Source organism: Geotrypetes seraphini, chromosome 14 (assembly GCF_902459505.1).
Source record: "Geotrypetes seraphini chromosome 14, aGeoSer1.1, whole genome shotgun sequence".
NCBI classification, from domain to species: Eukaryota; Metazoa; Chordata; class Amphibia; order Gymnophiona; family Dermophiidae; genus Geotrypetes; species Geotrypetes seraphini.
Window position 1 is genome coordinate 23,205,910 of NC_047097.1, and position 20,015 is coordinate 23,225,924.

The following is a 20,015-nucleotide window of genomic DNA, read 5'->3' on the forward strand; positions in this document are numbered from 1 at the left end:
ATGGAGGTACCTCCTGGTATCTAAGGGTAAAATAGACATGCTTAACGCTGGAAGTACCTGTAGGCATTGGTGGGCGCCTCCGTAATTGTGATTCTCATCACAGATAGGCGCTGGAAATGTAGGCCTTGAAAACCCTGGGCTACATTTCCAGAGCCTATTTGTGATGTAGCTATGATTCTATCAATAGCGCCTTTGTGTGGTTAGCACGCAATTGGCACAGATTTTGTGGGCAGCTGCCGATCGCAGCGCCATTTATAGAATCTGGGCCAAAGCACTTCATCGCATTTTGCGGTAAGCCTGTTTTGGTTCACTGATGTGTGTTAGAGCTTAATAACTTTTAATAAAAGGGCCCCTGGGTTTTGAGCGCCATGCTAATACATATCAAATAGGTCCCTATGCGAGGTGTTCATTCTAAAATGCTTTATATAAAGTATTTAAGCTTAAACTGTTTTGCATTTTTCTTCTAGATATTAATGAATGTGAGTTGAGCCACAATCTGTGCAAAAATGGTCATTGTGTAAATCTGATAGGAAGATACCAGTGCGCCTGCAACCCTGGATATAAGGTCACACCGGATAAGCTATATTGTGTTGGTAAGTACTTTGCACAAATGAACAATCATGGTGAAGATGCATTCCTGAAACAGGACTTTTCTGGTTCCTTCTCTGGCATCCAATTAAAAAGAACTAACTCCCCCTCATTTACAAAACTGCAAAAGCAGTTTTTAGCGCAGGCCGGTGCGCCGCTTCCAATGCTCACAGGAACTCTACGAGTGTTGGGAGCAGTGTCGTAATATCATTTCTTACAAAAACTTTTCAAAATGTATAATTAATTGAATTTAGAAAAAAAAAAAACCCAAAAACTTAATTTTTAAATATAATTTATATTCCGCATATCCTGCAATTCTATTCAGGTACTCAAGCATTAACTTGCATCGTAACCACTTTGCCAGACCATTGTCGGCATGGCCAGTGTTTCGCTTCCTGTATCAGGGTAGAGGGCCAAGCAATGAGAACATTTTGAAAAGTTTTTCCAAGAAATGATATTAAGGCAAGAAACCAATGAAGAAATGGGTGGATGTGAGGTGATTTTATAAATGTTTTCATATAGTCCAATGCAGAGGACCTCTAAATGCCGAAAGGTGATCAATTAAATGTTACTTGCTTTGTCTTGAAATGCTCACTTATTAGATGAAACTGAGTAAGATTGATATTTTTGTGCTGGGTATATGATTGAATGTTTGCTATTTGACCCTGCGTTATAATTGATATTGACTCAGTTGAAATTGTTTATAATTTTGTTATTTATTCATGTTAATGAGCAATTTCTGGGGCTCTGTAGATTAACAAATGTTGTTGATTCCTGCACCCTACTATGGATGTCAGACTTACGGCACAGAAACCTGATATTCTATAACATGAGTCCTCCATGTCCCTCCCATGGCCACGCCCCCTTTTGAGCTGTGTGTTATTGGATCTAGGTGCCCAGTGTTATAGAATGGTGTTCTGCCAGATATGTATGCATCCAATTAGTGATGGTTAGCAGCTCGTTAGCCAAGAAGTTGTACGCGTAGCTCAGAAGTACATGCCCAAAGTTAGCACCTAGATTTGGGTGCGATATATAAAATTCAGGGCAATGTTTCTTTGTATGTTTACAAAAAAAAAAAAAGTCTGGGGGAGTTCTAGCCAAAAGTGATCAACCTCTACGAGAGGGTGCTGAAAAGTTCGCAGCCCAATCAAAGAAGAGAATGGCATGGATATGGTTCAATCAATGATCTGAAATCATGTCAAAACATAGAATTTTGTTTCTGCAAATTGGCACTTAACAAAATAAGATAACATTCTTTTCAGGTACAGTGGCAAAATAACGCTTCTATTTAGGAAGTTGGTTGGTTGGGCTGAGAACTTTTCAGGTACTTTTCAGCACCCCTTCATGGGTACTAGGGGTGCGCTCTAGTTAGTCTTAATTCAGTTCTTTAGTGACCTTGAAATTTGTAGGTCAGTAAGAGGAGTTTGAATTGTATTCGGAAACGGACGGGAAGCCAATGAAGTGACTTTAAGAGAGGGGTAACATGAGTACAGCGGCTACTTCAGCATCAAAGTTTTGGCAGAGATAGGCATTCTAACGGATGCAAGGTATCAAATTGGGACAAAAATGGCCGACCTGCATGACAACACACATCACACTCATTTATAGCAGAGTGCCTAAGTGCTTCCATAAGTTTCTGAAAAGGGGGTGTGGCCATGAGAGGTCAGGGGCAGACCCTTAAAATGCACACAAGGGTATAGAATAATGCGGACCGCACTCCGCTTGTGCAGGATCTATACCTGGCTTCAGTCAAGGTAACTCTTCGCACCCAGAATTGAGCACAAGTCCCATCGCTACTTGGCCTTCTATAAAGGGTGCCAGTTTTTTTGGCACCAAATTTTGAACGCCGTATAACTTAATCTAGAGTTTAATGTGCAAATGAGTATAAGCTGTTGAAGCAGAAGCATGTGTTAGCAAGGCAGTGTACTCTAATTCATGTGTTAACTGCATGCTGTGTTAGGGGACAGGGATGTGGCCTGCAGATTGCTCTTGCTGTACAGTAAAGAACGTTTCTGTGCAGTAAGTTCTGGGATTATATTAGGCATGTTATTGCACAGCCTTTGCATTTACCGTGCATTAATATTTGCTGTTAAAACACAGTAAATGCAAACCTTGCTGCACTTTGGGGAAAAAACAGTATAGAAATTTAAAAAATAAAATAGTAAAAGGCCCATTAGTGTGTGAGAAACGCTTATAATACATGCTAAAAAATTTTTTATATTAACATGAATATGGGAAGTGTGCCCCATAAGCCATAAATGGAGAATAAAGCCCAAATAAATCATAAACAAACCAAAAGATGTTGTCCTAAGAACAAAAGCAGTGCCTCTGCTGGGTCAGACCAGAGGTCCATCATGCCCAGCAGTCTGCTCACGCAGCGGCCCATCAGGTCACATCCTTAGCCATGTGAACACTGAGGAATCCACCCTGTGATGTTTCACAGTAAAGTACAGGAGTGGTGTGTCATTGCCTTCTCCTGGGTGGTGTATGACTCTACTATGTTGCTGCTATCTAATGTGGGGGCCCTTTGGCCTATGGCACCTGGTATTCCCAGGTGGTCTCCCATCCAGGTCTGACCCTGCTTAGCTTCTGATGGGAAGAGTGGGCCTACTCAGGATGGCCAGATCATAGGCACTTTAATGTGTAGAAGTAGGGTTACCAGATGTCCGGATTTACCTGGACATGTCCGGACGGCTTTTCAAAACTCAGCACTTTGTCTGGGCTTTGAAAAGCAAATTGCGTCAGGATGGGAATCTGCGCATGTGCGGATGCCTTCCCGATCGAGATGAGCAGGCTGAGGGGGCATGTTGTGGGCGTAACTAGGTGGGGATGGGATGGGTGAAACTGGGCTGGCCTGGATCTAGGGGTCCAGATTATACATAGGTAAAATCTGGTAACCCTAAGTAGAAGAATCCAAATTGCTTTAGCATACAATGTTATATATAAGCTGCTGTTCCAGTACTGACTATTTCTGTCTTTCTTCTAGATATTGATGAATGCCAAGTAGGTAATGGTGGCTGTGACACAACCTGCACGAACTCAGAAGGAAGTTATGAATGCAGCTGCAGGCATGGATTTGCTCTCATGCCTGATCAGAGAACTTGCACGGGTAAGGGACAGTTCAAAATCTCTGCAGAGAGTGCTATTGAATTTATCGTCTTAAAATGTGATACAAGAATCAGTTTCAGAAGTGTGCATAATGCTGGGATGTTTTTGAGCAAATCTGAAAGGTCTCTTTTAAATGAAAAGGCAGATAAAGACCACAGGAAGTGCTCTGAAGGGGAAAGTTTATGAACTGTGGAAAACTTGTTTTCTATCTGACTCAATCTCCTTCTAGTGGATTGAGTACAAACCACCGAAAATTACTCTGAGCGACATGGAAAGTTGCCCCACAAGGTCATAGAACAGACTATTTCAAATGCCAAAATCCTTCTGGAGGTCTGAAAACAAGCCAGTGGTGGGACGAAAAACCTGGCTGACAGTTTAAAGAAAAATTAAAGAATTTATTATTTTAATTTGACTTACACATCTGAAAAAATAAATTAAAAAAATAGCCAATTCTGCTATTTTTCAATTGTTAGCTGTATAAACTGTGCAATGAGTAATGGGCAGACATTTTTCAGACGGGTCTAGCTAACTAATGCTTTCATTTTTTTGTTGGTTTGTTTCATTTTGAAAAAGATCCCATTCCCCGCCAACAAATTGATCCCCCTTTTATGAAGCCATGTTAGCGTTTTTTATTGATGGCCATGGCGGTAAAAGCTCAGAGGCTCAGAATTCCTATGAACGGCAGAACTTTTATTGCCGCAGCCAGCAGCAAAAAACATATATTTCAGTGCATTAATATAGGGGCAGGAGCAATCTCTAGACAAACCTTTTGGCTTCCCTGGGCCGCATTGGCCGAAAAAAATTTTTCTGGGGCCACACAAATGCACAAACGATGCAGCAATACAGAGGAGGGAGTTGGCAAGACGGTAAACACCCAGGGGCAGCAGAGGAAAACACTGCATCGCCCTCGACCGGGGCCGCACAAAATATTTCAAGGGGCTGCATGAGGCCCTCGGGCCGCAGGTTGGACACCCCTGCTCTAGACCTTCTTGCCCCATCATAGCTGTAATTCAAAATGCATAGGTGGGCCAGGGCCTGAGGGAGACAGGAGATGCAAAGGGATGGGAGGCCAGATGCAAAAACTCATTGTGGAACCCCACAGGAATTAAAAGGGAAGGCTGAAAAGTGGGGCCGGAAGCAAAAAAAACAGTAGCATCATGGTAGGCCTGGTCTTGCCAAAATAACATTTGGCTGACTTGATGCTGGTGTTGTGTTGAAACATGGCTATATTCATCTGCAGAACAGCAAAAAAAGAGGCACATGAAATATCAAAACCAACCTCCAGTTACATATACTTTATTAGTAATTAGTTCAAAGTCCAAAAACAAGTCCTTGACATACAATATGACTAGGATCCAAGTTTCGGCGACATCGCCTTCCTCAGGGGACAACAAGGAACTTCAAAAGGTAGTTCATCAGGTTCTTCCAGCTCTAACATCTCCACATTAGGCTTCCATTTAGGCTGGGTAGTACCTGCCCCTCTGCCTCCTTCAGTCTTGCCTGCTTCCATTCACCTGCATCTTTTTGAAATAAGGCCCAGCAGGGCAGGAGAGGCTGATAATCGCCCCTGCCCTATATGAACCCATTTAAATCCAGAGGGTTTAAACAAGCTACAAACTACATGAAAACTCATAAAGACTTTACAATATACATGATCCGAGGGGAAAGAGGGAAGAAATACATTTTATAATACGACAGGGAGACACTTAAGGAAAGAACAATATGGAAGGGGATAGAGAAAAAGAAATCAGAAGGAATAAATGATCCTCTGTTTTGTCCTCTCTAATATGGATTGGGAAAGCATTCCATGTTCCATGTTACGCAAGAGGCAAAGTGATGAGGGATGGGCCAGGGGGTCTAAGGGGGTCATTTAGTTTTGCAGGCTGGACAGGTTGGGAAGGCGGAAGGACGCGGAACTAGGCACCTAACTTTAGGCATCATTTATAGAATCAGGGCCGTACTGTCGACACTTCATCTCCTGTATCCTCTCCTTCTCCCTAACTCACTTCCTCTTCCTTCCCCTACCTTCTTCCCTACTCTCTCCCCACCTCCCGCCCTTCTTCCTCCTCTCTATAAGTCACCTTGAGCCTGCCTAGGTATGAGTGACGCAGAAATAGAAGATTAGATTAGATAGGTTGCGGTAAGGATTCACGCAATAATTTGTGTTAATGGCCACACTTTAAAGGCAACATTAGCACATGGCCATTAAACTGGAAAAAGGAAAAAATCTGCCATTTTCAGGCTGCAGAAAAGAATTGGCCTTCATGCATGGCAAGGACGCATTAAGGACACTTTTTGCTGCAGCTTTGTTACTGGGTGTACAGTATCATAAGAACATAAGCAATGCCCCCACTGGGTCAGACCCGAGGTCCATCGCGCCCAGCAGTCCGCTCACGCGGCGGCCCAACAGGTCCAGGACCTGTGCAGTAGCCCTCTATCTATACCCCTCTATCCCTTTTTCCAGCAGGAAATTGTCCAATCCTTTCTTGAACTCCAGTACCGTACTCTGTCCTATTACGTCCTCTGGAAGCGCATTCCAGGTGTCCACCACATGCTGGGTAAAGAAAAACTTCCTAGCATTCGTTCTGAATCTGTCTGCTTCCAACTTTTCTGAATGCCCTCTCCCTTCTTATATTTCATACAGGTCTTTACACTAATGTGGTTTACATATTTACAAAATAAATACATTAATAAATAGAGGAATAATACACTCCTTTAACAACAGACATGACAGCAGAAGGCAGCCATAAAATCTTTAAAATTGAACAAGACTCTGAATATCCTACTCAACTATTGTATCAGGTTTCCGAGGCTTACTGTGTCTGTATAGAAAGAACCGATGTTTCAGCCATCATGCTGTGGCTTTTTTCAGGGTATGCTGAAGAAAGCCACAGCATGATGGCTAAAACGTTGGTTCTTTCTACACTGACGTGGCGAGACCCCAAAACCTTCTATAATCATGATGCCAACCACGGAAGCCAAAGAGAACATCCTACTTCACTAGTTCTTTGACAGGCTGGATGAGCAAAATATCCAGTTTGTTCATAACGCAGTCATTCCAATGAAGTTTTTCTTCACTGTGTCTTCCTATCCAGTTCCAATACCTAAAGACTTAAGCGTAATTGGCAGCAGTAGCACATCTGCATCTGAGGAGTTTTAACATTTGCCACATTGTTTACAGTTCTTGGATATCTGACTGATGAGATCAAATTTTCCTCCCCTCCCTTCTCCCCAAAGAGAAAATGAAAAACTCCAACGGCACATGAGATTTGGACACTACTCCTGTTTCATAAGGCATTCCCCAGTTTTCTGCCAACATTTTCTCCCTCGGTCTTAGAGTTTGTCCATGTGAAATTTATATAACCATAAAATACGTAGCTCTTGGGAGAAATAATTCCCAGTTACTTTGGTAACATAATAACACAGTAGATGATGGTGGATAACGATGAATTGACCCGCCCAATCTGTTGTGAGTCTTTTCCTGTCTGGTTATTGGGTTCTGTCTTTCTAGGTATCTACAATCTGGGCAGATGGTCCTACAAATTCCCATTACACGCCCTCAGCTCCGTCTCCTACCTGACACAGATCAAAGAAAAAAAACAAGTGGGAAACTAGAGATGTTTCCAAATAAACTTTTATTAAAAGCAGAGATTCAGTTCTGTAAATGTAAAAAAATGACTCAGTGCTGCAGGTGTTTCGGTACATAAAACTGGACCTTCTTCAGGAGTGGTGCTAGAACCAGCACAACTTTTTGGTTGCTTTGCTCTCCATATAATTTCCTCTTGAGTACATGGTTTTTTCCAAAACTAACTTAAGAAACCTGACCACATTTGGGTTATTGAAAAATCTCCTGCAAAGAACATAAGAATTGCTGCTGCTGGGTCAGACCAGTGGTCCATAATTAATTATCCTACATATACGTATGTACACATTTATACCATAAAAAATAATGCTAGCCACGAATGGGCAGCCAAGCGGAGTCAATGCACCAGTAACAACCAAGTTTATTAATTAGCTAAAAAATTAAAAACAACAACAGTCACTGGCAAGGAACCTTCTTTTATTCATAAGCTCCTCATTCCTCATGATCCTCCAAGAACCTTATGATTTGCGTCTCAGCACCTTCTTTATGTCCCATCTTTAAAAACTCACTCGGCAGCCTATAGGTCAAAGACCAGTGCTCTAAATGAGCCCAGCCTCACCTGTGTACTTTACAGTTGAGCAGGAACTTGTCCAACTTTGTCTTGAATCCTTGGAGGGTGTTTTCCCCTATGACAGACTCCAGGAGAGCGTTCCAGTTTTCTACCACTCTCTGGGTAAAGAAGAACTTCCTTATGTTCATTCGGAATCTATCCCCTTTCAATTTTAGAGAGTGCCCTCTCGTTCTCCCTAACTTGGAGAGGGTGAACAACCTGTCTTTATCTACTAAGTCTATTCCTTTCAGTATCTTGAATGTTTCAATCATGTCCCCTCTCAATCTCCTCTTTTTGAGAGAGAAGAGGCCCAGTTTCTCTAATCTCTCGCTGTACGGCAACTCCTCCAGCCCCTTAACCATTTTAGTCGCTCTTCTCTGGACCTTTTCGAGTAGTATCGTGTCCTTCTTCATGTACGGCAACCAGTGCTGGACGCAGTACTCCAGTTTAGGGCGCACCATGGCCCGGTACAGCGGCATGATAATCTTCTCTGATCTGTTCATGATCCCCTTCTTTATCATTCCTAGCATTCTATTTGCCCTTTTTGCTGCCGCCACCGCGCAATGCACGTACGGCTTCATTGACTTGTCGATCAGAATTCCCAAGTCTCTTTCCTGGGAGGTCTCTCCAGTACCACCCCGGACATCCTGTATTCGTGCATGAGATTTTTGTTACCGACATGCATCACTTTACACTTATCCACGTTGAACCTCATCTGCCATGTCGATGCCCATTCCTCGAGTCTGATTATGTCACGTTGCAGATCTTCACAATCCCCCTGTGTCTTCACTACTGTGAATAACTTCTATCGTCTTTAAATTTAATCACCTAAATCGTACCAAGGTCCAGATCATTTATACAGATGTTGAAGAGCACGGATCCAAGCACCGAGCCCTGCGGCACCCCACTGGTGGCGTTCTTCCAGTCCAAGTATTGTCCATTTACCCTCACTCTCTGTTTCCTATGCTCCAGCCAGTTTTTAATCCACATGAGTATTCCACCTTCGATTCTATGGCTTATGAAAATCCAGATACAGTGGTGCCTCGCATAACGGACGCCTCGCACAGCGAACGCTGCGCACAACGAACTTTATGTCTTGATCCGTACAACGAACTTCGTTTCACACAACGAAGTCGCCCGAGCTGCATCCTTCCGCGCAGGCACGGTAGAAAAAAAAAAAAAATGAACAGTTAAGTCCCAGTTTTTGCCGCTGAGACTCTGCCCTCTCACTGTAAAATTAGACTCTACTTAGTCTGTCTTTAAATTTAAAAAATGTGTGTTGTTTTAAAAAACAATTATGTTTTTAGATGTATCTAAATAAAAATAATAACCAAAAATTTATCTTTTTTTATGTCATCTTAGCATATTTTATGCTACAGAACGAATTATTTTTTTTAACATGTATTGTTATGGGAAAACGCGTTTCACATAACGAATTTTTCGCATAACAAACTTGCTCCTGGAACCAATTAAGTTCGTTGTGTGAGGCACCACTGTATACAATGTTGACTGGGTCTCCCTTGTCTATCTGCCTGTTTACTCCCTCAAAGAAGTACAGCAAGTTTGTCAAACAAGATTTGCCTTTGCTTAAACCGTGCTGGCTGGTCCTCATCAGACCATGTCCGTCAAGGTGATCAATGTTGCGGTCCTTTATCAGCTCCTCTACCATCTTTCCCAGTAGTCCTGAAGAAGGTACAATTTTCTGTACCGAAACACCTTCAGTGTTGTCTTTTTTTTTTTTTTACATTTACAGAACTGAATCTCTGCTTTTAATAAAAGTTTGTGTTTGGAAACATCTCTAGTTTCCCACTTGTTTTTTCTTTGATCTAAGTCTTTGTGGGAAAATTGTGTTGCTTCCTAACTGACACTTCAACTCTTTTCCTGCCTATGTTCTCCACAATAGGCCTAGTCATATCCCTCTGTCATTGCTTCTACTTGTTACTCCCCACTAGCCCTTAAGGACCATTTTCTATAGCACCCCAAAATGTGTCTAAACTCTGTTATGATTTGGTTGTCGCTACCTCTACCTGTTGGCCACAGCAGGCGTCAACCACCCTTACAGCAATGAAGAGCCTTCTCCTGTTTGTTCTGCAACTTCACATCACATAAGTAGGATGATTGATTATGATATAAATGTGCACAAAAGCAGAAAAATCTCAATCTCCACTAAATATAATGCAGTCACAAAAAACAATGCTAGCAACGAATGGGCAGCCAAGTAGAGTCAATGTACCAGTAACAACCAAGTTTATTGATTAGCTTAAAAATTAAAAACAATGACAAATGTCACTAGGCTTTTATTCATCTATAGAAGTCCATCTGTGTGTCATACCATTTTTTAGCTATTTCTACTGCTGTAATTGGAACCATAATTAAGGCAACATATATCTTTCAGTGTACAAGACTGTCCAAGTTTCCAGCTTTATCCAAGTTTATTAAAATGTTTGATAAAACACCAATCATACATTCTAAGTGTTTAACAGTTAAAAATTAAAATGGGGGACAATTAACAGATTTATTAATGACATGACGGTACTTACATGGAAACAACGGGAAGGTAGGGAGAAATACAATTTTTAAAGAAAAGAGAACAACTAAGGTTAAAAACAAGAGGAAATGGGAGGGACCATGTCAGAGTTAAATATAAATAAACAGCATTTGGCATGGAAGGACCCTAAGATCATTTAACATTCATAAGCGTCTTTAAAGACTGCCTTTAAATTTATCAAGATTTTTTCAGACCTTAAATATGATGATAACGAATTCCATATTGTAGGGGCTATTGTAGTGAATGAGGTTGTCCTGCGTGTACTGACGGTTTTTAAAGATGGGACATAAAGAAGGTGCTGAGACGCAGATCATAAGGTTCTTGGAGGATCATGAGGAATGAGGATCTTATGAATAAAAGAAGGTTCCTTGCCAGTGACTGTTGTTGTTTTTAATTTTTTAGCTAATCAATAAACTTGGTTGTTACTGGTGCATTGACTCCGCTTGGCTGCCCATTCGTGGCTAGCATTGTTTTTTTATGGTATAAATGTGTACATACGTATATGTAGGATAATTAATTATGGTATAATTGTGTCTGTATTGAAAACCACTTAAAACGTGAACTCTGTATTGTAACACCATTAAACCGCTCTGAATTGACTTCTCAATCATTGGTGGCATTATAGAAGCTTTCAATATACAATAAGTATCAAGGTTATGCGAAGCAAGTCACTAGAACATACTTTCCACTATCTAATTGATGGACCCTAGCTACTAGCAAATGAATTAAACCTTCATTCTTGTAACAGGTTTGCCCTTTTGATTTTGAGAGATAAATTTTCCAAATCTTTATTCATTTTCAAATCTTTCAACAAGTGTACAATATTATAACGAATAATTCAAATAAATCACTTGAAAATCCTATCCAATAATGTCTTAAGTACATAAATACCCTCCCTCCATAACAACAATGAACTCAATCAAATCACATACTACATACCCCCCACCCTTCATTAATAATACTCCTTATACATAAAGGTGTGTAATCATTCGAATATACAATCAATGGCCCCCAAATCTTTTTAAAATTAGTATAATTTCCATTCTGTAAAGCAATGATTCTTTCCATCTTATATATATGACATACGAGAGATAAATTTTCAATGGGCTACCCAACTATTAATGTATGAGTGTCATTTTCAGTCCACAAGGTATTCATATGCATAGGTCCAGTGTTCAGCTGACACCGGGCAGCACACTGTCTGCCCGATGTTGGCTCTCAACTTGGATATTCAATGCTGGGCTGTTTTTGGCGACTGACATTGAATATCTAGGATTTTTGAGGCCGACCCTAACTTAACCAGCTAAATGAATTTTCAGCATTGGCTGGATAAGTCGATAGAGGACAAAGATAGGCTTGCTATTGTTGCAGTCCAATTTGCCCACTAAACTTATCCAGCCAGCGCTTGAATATTTGCAGCTAGCCAGCTAAGTCGTGTGGCTAACAGCTAGTCCATTGTGCGAATATTCAGCAGAGATAACTGACTCTCTCCCGGTGAATATTAGTGGTTAGCTGGCTAAATGCTATTTAACTGTCCAGGAACCTTTCCTGGCCAATTAAATAATTCTGAATATAATGGGGGGGGGGGGGGAGGTGGACGGCGACAGCAGCAAGGATTGTATTTGAAGATTATTTTTTTTGTGCAGTTTAAAACAGCAGTTGCATGCTTTCAAATAATGTATTGAAATAGGTGGCATGCTCTACTGCAAGTTTCTAACCATACCACTAATACTGTATGTATACCCCAGGCTGGCAGTATAGGATAGACAGTGCTTGCATGCATTTGCCAAGTAGCCAAATCTGACTGATTCACTTTATTTTCACCATCCTGAGTCTTTGACAATTGACTCTGTAGGTCATTATTTTCAGCCCCTATTTCTTGATTCTGCTTCCAGAATAAAATCACTATTACCAGCTTTTTGCTGGAGAAGAATACATCTAGAAGGCCACAGACCAGTTTAGTTCTCTGGATATGCATGTTATATTTGCAAGCATATAAGACAATGCAGGAATATGTATCTGATGCAGTCCTTATAAAGATTTGCTCCTCTAATTTATGGATTTTTTCCCCCTTTGTAGACATTGATGAGTGTGAAAACAACCCCAATATTTGTGATGGTGGCCAGTGCACAAACATACCTTCAGAATATAGATGCCTCTGTTTTGATGGCTATATGGCTTCTGTGGATATGAAAACTTGTCTAGGTAAGGAAAAATACTTCATCTTTATAATAAACCAATTCAAGCATGTGCTGTATTTTAACTGTATATATTTATAAATGCTTTGTCATTAAAGTAAATTGAACTAACTTTTATTTATATCTTAGAAAGCTAAATTAGCATACAGTAGTAAGAATGACTAGTTAATTCAATGAAGAGTTAATTTAGGATTTGTTGGCCAGCAAAATATTACCAAATCGCATTAGCCACAATTCTTTAAAAATCACTAAAAATTGTGTATGCAAATTTGGGCGCAGACCTGATTTGCATGTGCAATTATTTAATTGATATTTTAATAAGCAATTATTGGCACTAATTAGAACCAATTACAAGTTATGCATGATTCCACACCTAAATTTTATGCATCAGTCAAAAAATGGGGTACAGAAATAGGCGAATTGAGGGCATTTCTTTAAGTTACATGATATAGAATGAGGGCATCAACACCTAACTTTATTGATGCAAATGGCCAAACCTAAAGTTAAATGCAGTTCTGTAAACCATGCTTAACTTTAAACGTGGCTTATAGAATAGTGCTTTTTCTCAGCACCAATTTTTTTAGGTGCCACATATAGAATTTACTCCTAGATGTTACCACGATGCATTCTAATTTCCAAGTGAACTTTCTAATGGGGGCAGGGAAGGGTGGAGAATTCACCTTACAGTTAAAATGGCATTTAGGGCCAGATTCTTTATAGAGAGTCTACACGAGGCACCACTAAGTGCTGTAATCGAGGACACCTACTGATGCCTATCTTAACAATCCACACTCAATGGTTTTTTTTTTAATTGGCTTAATTGGGGGGGGGGACGGGTGCCTGTGACCTCACCAAGACAGCGCCCAGGACAGACTGCTCCCCCTTACTATACCATTGGTGGAGAGTAGGCATGGTTAGGGGCAGTTGACTTAGGTGTCGCTAGGCATTCAAGTTAGGCTCCAGTAAATTAAGCCAAGTAAAACATTAATATAAACACCAGAATAAAACTTACATAAACCAGTCAGTACAAATTGCTCTTGTAGTTGATTCATGAACAATTTCTTAATAAATTGTCTAGATAAAAAATAAATGATGATTTGAAACAACCATGTCTTCTTTAGTCAGCTCCCTTTTGTGAAGAGTTGACTTCTACTTTGAAGATAAACCACATCCTGTGCGTGGGGAAGGCCAGCACTGGCTGTGCAGTAGCCCCCAACTCATCAATTTAACAGACTGAAGGTTCCACGGAAAGCCAGAAAATTTGCTCTTCTACAAACATAAGGGATACAAAAAGAAAACATTTGCTACTTTATCTTGTTGGACCCATGTCTGCTCAGCCCTAAGCACCATGGCAAGAAAATCAGCAGAATGTTTGTAAAGATGATGTTTGTAATGTGGATAAATGATGCGTAGGTACCAATGGTTTTAGAAATCCATATTTTCAACGGAGTTAGTACCATCTCTGATTGATGGAGTCTACCAGAACAGAAGTCCTTCCAGAGTTTCAGTGGTGCTGTGTGCCTAGTGTGGATGCCACCAGTAAATAGGACTGCAAGTAGGCTTAGGCTTGCTCACCTGGGTGGCCAGAAGATGGTGCGATACCATCCGATGGTATCAGACAATGATAGAAGAAGTCCACATCATTCGGCCCCACCTGCACAACTCTTATGGCTTTATGATCGTGCAACAATGCTGGTGATGTTAGCATCCTGACCTGACTGGAGAGGAGATCTGAGGAAGTGACTTAAGCCCAGATGCAGGGGAGAGAGAGAAGGGTTCAAGGAACAATAAAAGGAGTTGCTAGCCCAGGCCTTCATCACCAGCATTGTCCTGCCACTGACATGCCTTTTATGTTTCCTGAATTATGCATTTCAGTAAAAAGGCTCCAGATAAGATGCATGTGTATTAGACAGCATATACTGGGAAGTGCAAGATTCTTGTTTAATAAAAAAAAATCAGAACCACAAAAAAATCATAGTAACCCTCAACGTAACTTTGTCACTGTTTGGATGGATATCCTATTTTTAGGGAGGGATTAATAATAATAATAATAACAGCTTATATACCACAGGACTGTGAAGTTCTATGCAGTTTACAAAGATTAAAAGATGGTACAAAGATTAAAGGATGGTACAGGTTGAATGAACTTGACAGAGGAGAGAGATCGAGTTATTAGTTCAAGGTAACCGATATTGAAGAGATAGAGTTGTACGGGTCAGTTGTTTAGATACATCAAGAACAAATATGTTTTTAGGCGTGTCCTAAATTCCCCATAAGTGGAAGGCGTGAGCAATTGTTCTAGATCTTTACCCCTTAGTGCTCTGCTTGGTTGGAGAGGAGGTATTGGTGGTGTCTTTTGAGCTTACATCCTCTAACTGGGGGTAAACGAAGATTAGGTGTGTGCTTCTCTTGTGTCTGTTGGCAGAGAAGGAAAAAAGATCAGTTATGTAATTGGAGGCTAGGCCATATAGTGCTTTAAAGCAGAAGCAGGCGAACTTAAAATTTTACATGTGCCTCGATTGGTAGCCAATGTAACTGTCGGTAGTAAGGTGTCACGTGGTCAAACTTCCTCAGTCCGAAAATCAGTTTGACTGCTGCATTCTGTATTAGTTGTAATCGTCGCATATTCTTTTGGGACATAGCTAAATAGGTGATGTTGCAGTAATCAAGCTGACTCAGTACAAGGGATTGTACCAGAATGCTGACATGTCAAAATATGCTCTAATGGATCGAAGTTTCCATAAGGTGAAGAAACCCTTACTGATCAAGGAGTCCACTTGGTCTTTCATGGTTAGGCATTGATCTAGTGTTACACCCAATACCTTCATAGTTGTTTGAATGGGATAACTAATTTTATTGATGCATAGTGGAGTTTTGTTGTCAAACGGATGTGGCGAGGCTACAAAAAATTTTGTTTTTTCTGAATTAAGTTTCAGGTTGAATTCAGACATCCATTGCTCCATCAAGTTTAGTGCTTCTGATGCTTTGGGAGTAACTTCCGAGAGCGAGTTAGCAAATGGGATGATTATCGTAAAGTCATCTGCATAACTGAATATTTTTATCCCCAGCTGGGACAGTTGCACACCTAGTGAGGACATGTAGATATTGAAAAGCAGTGGGGATAGTGGTGAGCCATGCGGTACTCCAGATGGATTGCTCCAAGAGTCGGAGAGATCATAATTGAAATGTACTTGATAAGTACGGGACTTAAGGAAGCCTCAAAACCAGTTCAATACCTCTTCCCCAATGCCAATAGAATCCAGGCATTGTAGCATTTTCCCGTGGTCCACCAGATCAAAGGCGGAGCTCATGTCAAACTGCATGATCAGGGCATTAAGGCCCTTGCTGAACAAGAGACATAGGTTATCTAAAATGGCCGCAATTATTGTTTCAGTACTGAACAGAGGTCTGAAACCAGATTGAGTTTCGTGTAGGAGAGAGAACTGGTCAAGATATTCCATCAGTTGGATATGTACTAATCCCTCCATGATTTTTACAAGTGGGATGGATGCTATTGGTCTATAGTTGGTTACGACTTGATGAAACCCAGTCAACATGGATTCAGGAAAGGGAAATCATGTTTGACGAATTTACTCCAATTTTTTGAGACCGTGAACGAGCAAATTGATAGTGGGAAGCCGGTGGACATAATATACTTGGACTTCCAGAAAGCGTTCGACAAAGTTCCACACGAAAGACTTCTCAGGAAACTACAAAGCCATGGCATAGAGGGAGATATACAAAGATGGATAGGCAAATGGCTGGAAAACCGAAAGCAGAGAGTGGGCATAAATGGGAAGTTTTCCGACTGGGAGAAAGTGACTAGTGGTGTACCCCAGGGCTCGGTACTTGGGCCGATCCTTTTTAATAATTATATCAATGACCTGGAGGAAGGAACATCCAGTGAGATCATCAAGTTTGCAGACGATACAAAACTATGCCGGGCAATCAGAACGCAGGAGGATAGAGAGGTTAGACTTGTGTAGGTTAGAAACATGGGCGGAGAAATGGCAGATGAAGTTCAATGTGGAGAAATGCAAGGTTATGCATTTAGGCAATAAGAATAAGGAATACGAGTATACAATGTCAGGTGCAACTCTGGGGAAGAGTGAACAAGAAAAGGACCTGGGTGTACTGATAGATAGGACCCTGAAGCCGTCGGCACAATGTGCGGCAGCGGCAAAGAAGGCAAATAGAATGTTGGGCATGATAAAGAAAGGAATCTCGAGTAGATCGGAGAAAGTTATAATGCCGCTTTATAGGGCAATGGTCAGACCACACTTGGAATACTGTGTCCAACATTGGTCTCCCTACCTAAAGAAGGATATAAAACTGCTGGAGAGGGTGCAGAGACGAGCAACAAAACTGGTGAAGGGTATGGAGAAACTGGAATACGAGGATAGACTTATAACATTAGGATTGTTCTCCCTTGAGAAAAGGAGACTGCGTGGGGATATGATCGAGACCTTCAAAATACTGAAAGGAATCGACAAAATAGAGCAGAGAAGATTATTTACATTGTCCAATTTGACACGGACTAGAGGACATGTAATGAAGCTAAGGGGGGACAGGTTCAGGACTAATGTCAGGAAGTTCTGCTTCACTCAGAGAGTGGTTGACACCTGGAATGCCCTCCCAGGGGAGATTATTGCGGAATCTACCGTCCTAGGCTTCAAGAGCAAACTAGATGCATATCTCCTTAAGAGAGGCATATAAAGATATGGTGGACTATAAATTATGCCAGGTGTACACCTGGCAGGGCCTCCGCGTGTGCGGATCGCCGGACTTGATGGACCAAAGGTCTGATCCGGAGATGGCAGTTCTTATGTTCTTATACCAGTTCTGGTGATGTTTTGTTATTTTTTGGAATTGGGGTTATTATTATGTGACCATTATCTGTGAGGAACTTTCCATTTTTTAGGTTGTGGGTTAAGTAGCGCAGCAAAGATAGTCTAAAGTCTAGTGGAGCCGCTTTCATAATTTCCAGGGGACATGAGTCCAGTGCGCAGTAAGATTTAGAGTATTTGTTATAGAGTTTGATATAATTGGTCCATTCCGGATCATGAAAGGAATTCCAGATCATGTCCGCTGGTATTTTATTTCCTTGTGTGTTAGTTGTTTGGTGATCATTGGAGTCATTTGTTTCTTAGATTTTTGATTTTGTTGTTTGGTGAAGATTGGAGTCATTTGTTTCTTAGATTTTTGATTTTTGAATCTGGTGTGCTAAATCATTTGCTGAAGGTACAATAGTATTGTGTACGAGTTGAGTGTGGCGTGTGGTGTCAAATAAATTTGTAACTAAGTTGAACAGCTCTTTTGTATTTATTCCTTTAGAGTTGGTGTTAGATAAGTTGATTTTGGAGGAGTAGAAAGCTTTACGTTTGTCTTTTATCAGTTGTTTGTAGATTTTTATGTTGGTTCTCCAGTTGGTACGGTCTGACGAATCACCTGTTTTTTTCCAAATTCTTTCTAGTCTTGCTAGTTGTTTCATTTTTAGGAGTTCAGTGTCAAACCATTTGTTATGTTTGTTTGCGCTGCTTTTACTAATTCGTTTAGGGGCGATTTTATCTAAAATGGATGTGCTAGTTTTTGTCCAGTGATCCCAAAAATCGATTCCTTCTCCTGTCCCCGCTTGTAGTTCGTATTGTGACCAGTATTCTTGTGGATTAATGAAGCCTCTTGTGTGATGTTCTCTTTTTGTCTTTGGATGTGTTTCAGATTTTAAGTGGGTCCAGCTTAACTTGAAGTAATAGGTAAAATGGTCAGACCAGATATCGTGACACCAGGTGCCATCAAGCAGAGAGATGGCGGGGTCTAAAATATCCTTTGTGGACATAGCCACTACGTCTAAGTGATGACCTTTTTCATGTGTTTGTGTGGGTGAATGGAGATTGTAATTGAGTAGGGTGAGGAAGTTATTAAATTCTGTCGTGTCTGGATTGTCCTCTTTGTCCAGGTGTATGTTTATGTCGCCTGCGATGATATTGTAGGAAGGAGTAATAGAATTATGTAGGACAAATTCATAAAAGTCATCTTTGGCTTTTGGCCAGTTTTTCGGTGGGACATAGAATAGTATGCAAGACAGGGATTCTTTTAGTTCCTTACTTAATAAGGATAGGATAGTGTACATTACAGACCAGGGTTGTCTGGTCTGGTGCTTGAGACAGTGTAATGTTAGGCTGGAGATCCTCTGTGAATAGGGTTGCCATATTTTCTTCCACAAAACCCCAGACACATGATCCCGCCCTGTTCCGCCTCCAGGCCCCCCCCCCCCCCCAGCTTCCTCTCTTCCCCGACAAGTTCCAGCTGCATCTGGAGAGCCTGGAGCATGCATGGATGTGTGTGATGTCATCTGCACATGCTCAGAGGCCCTCCAGAAGCGGCCAGAGCTCATCGGGGCTTTCCAAAACTTGTATAAATGCCGGATTTTAGAAAGTCAATCCGAGAGTTCGGACAGTCCTCTAAAATGAGGACATGTCAGGTTTTCCTGGACGTCTGGTAGGCCTACCTATGAAGCTCATTTGACCCAGAGGGCTAGGGGTTCTGCTCAATTAGAATGAACCACCTAGCAAGCCTAGGTCTAGTAAGACTTTGCCCAGGATAAGTAAGACCTTGCTAGGTTAGGGCAGGTTGATGGGCATGCGATGAATTGCTACTAAAGTCTTGGGAATATAGAGATTAATTCGTTTCCAGTAATATATATAGGCCCTCTTTTACAAAGGTGATTATCGTGGTGGGCCGTGGTAATCATTCTTGTCGCCCATAGGGTTCAATGGGCGGTGGAGCGTTTGCTGCATGGCAGTCGCTACCACACCTTTGTAAAAGGCGAGGAATACTGAGGTCCACACATATGTCCAATTAAAACACAGTTGTTATGGGTTTATTTAAATGGAAGGAGAGGTTGGTCAGGACCACCTACAGATGTTAGGAGGCTGAGATCTGCCGTAATAGTACACAAAATTATTCTTGTTTGCTATGTATATTGAAATACTTTTACAAGATTAAGCCCCATATTTTATCCACCTTTGCTCTAATGGGAGCTAGGCAGAAGCTAAGGGATTTGTCAGCGCTGGAAAGGTAACAAGGAACACATAATTTCAGTTGCCAGGGTAAGAGAATAAGCAAAATATGTTTACAGTGCACTTTAGAAAAAGTAAAGAACAAGTGAAAACTTTGGACCTGATAGTTAGAGCTACTTAGCCGGCCAGAAACAGCTCTTGGCTGTCTAATTAGCACATAGCTGGCTATCCACTGAATTCAACAGGAGATCACCCTCTATTGGTGGAGACTGGCTATGTCAGTAGCTCTTTGGCCTTCGAACTTAGCTAGCCAGCTGCCGAATATTGTCAGTGACTGGCTATGTCTCGGCCGGCCAAATGT

The 20,015-nt window shown here is 41.2% G+C and overlaps 1 protein-coding gene across 4 annotated transcripts in view; it reads left to right on the plus strand.

Moving 5' to 3' along the window:
* Positions 1 to 20,015, plus strand: part of FBN1 (fibrillin 1) — a 342,377-nt gene that overhangs the window by 180,274 nt on the left and 142,088 nt on the right. For all 4 annotated transcript variants that reach the window (XM_033919694.1, XM_033919696.1, XM_033919695.1 and 1 more), the window contains 3 exons: positions 468 to 593; positions 3,575 to 3,697; positions 12,517 to 12,642. In XM_033919694.1, coding sequence (XP_033775585.1) covers positions 468 to 593; positions 3,575 to 3,697; positions 12,517 to 12,642 — 375 coding nt within the window. The remainder of the gene's footprint in view (positions 1 to 467; positions 594 to 3,574; positions 3,698 to 12,516; positions 12,643 to 20,015) is intronic.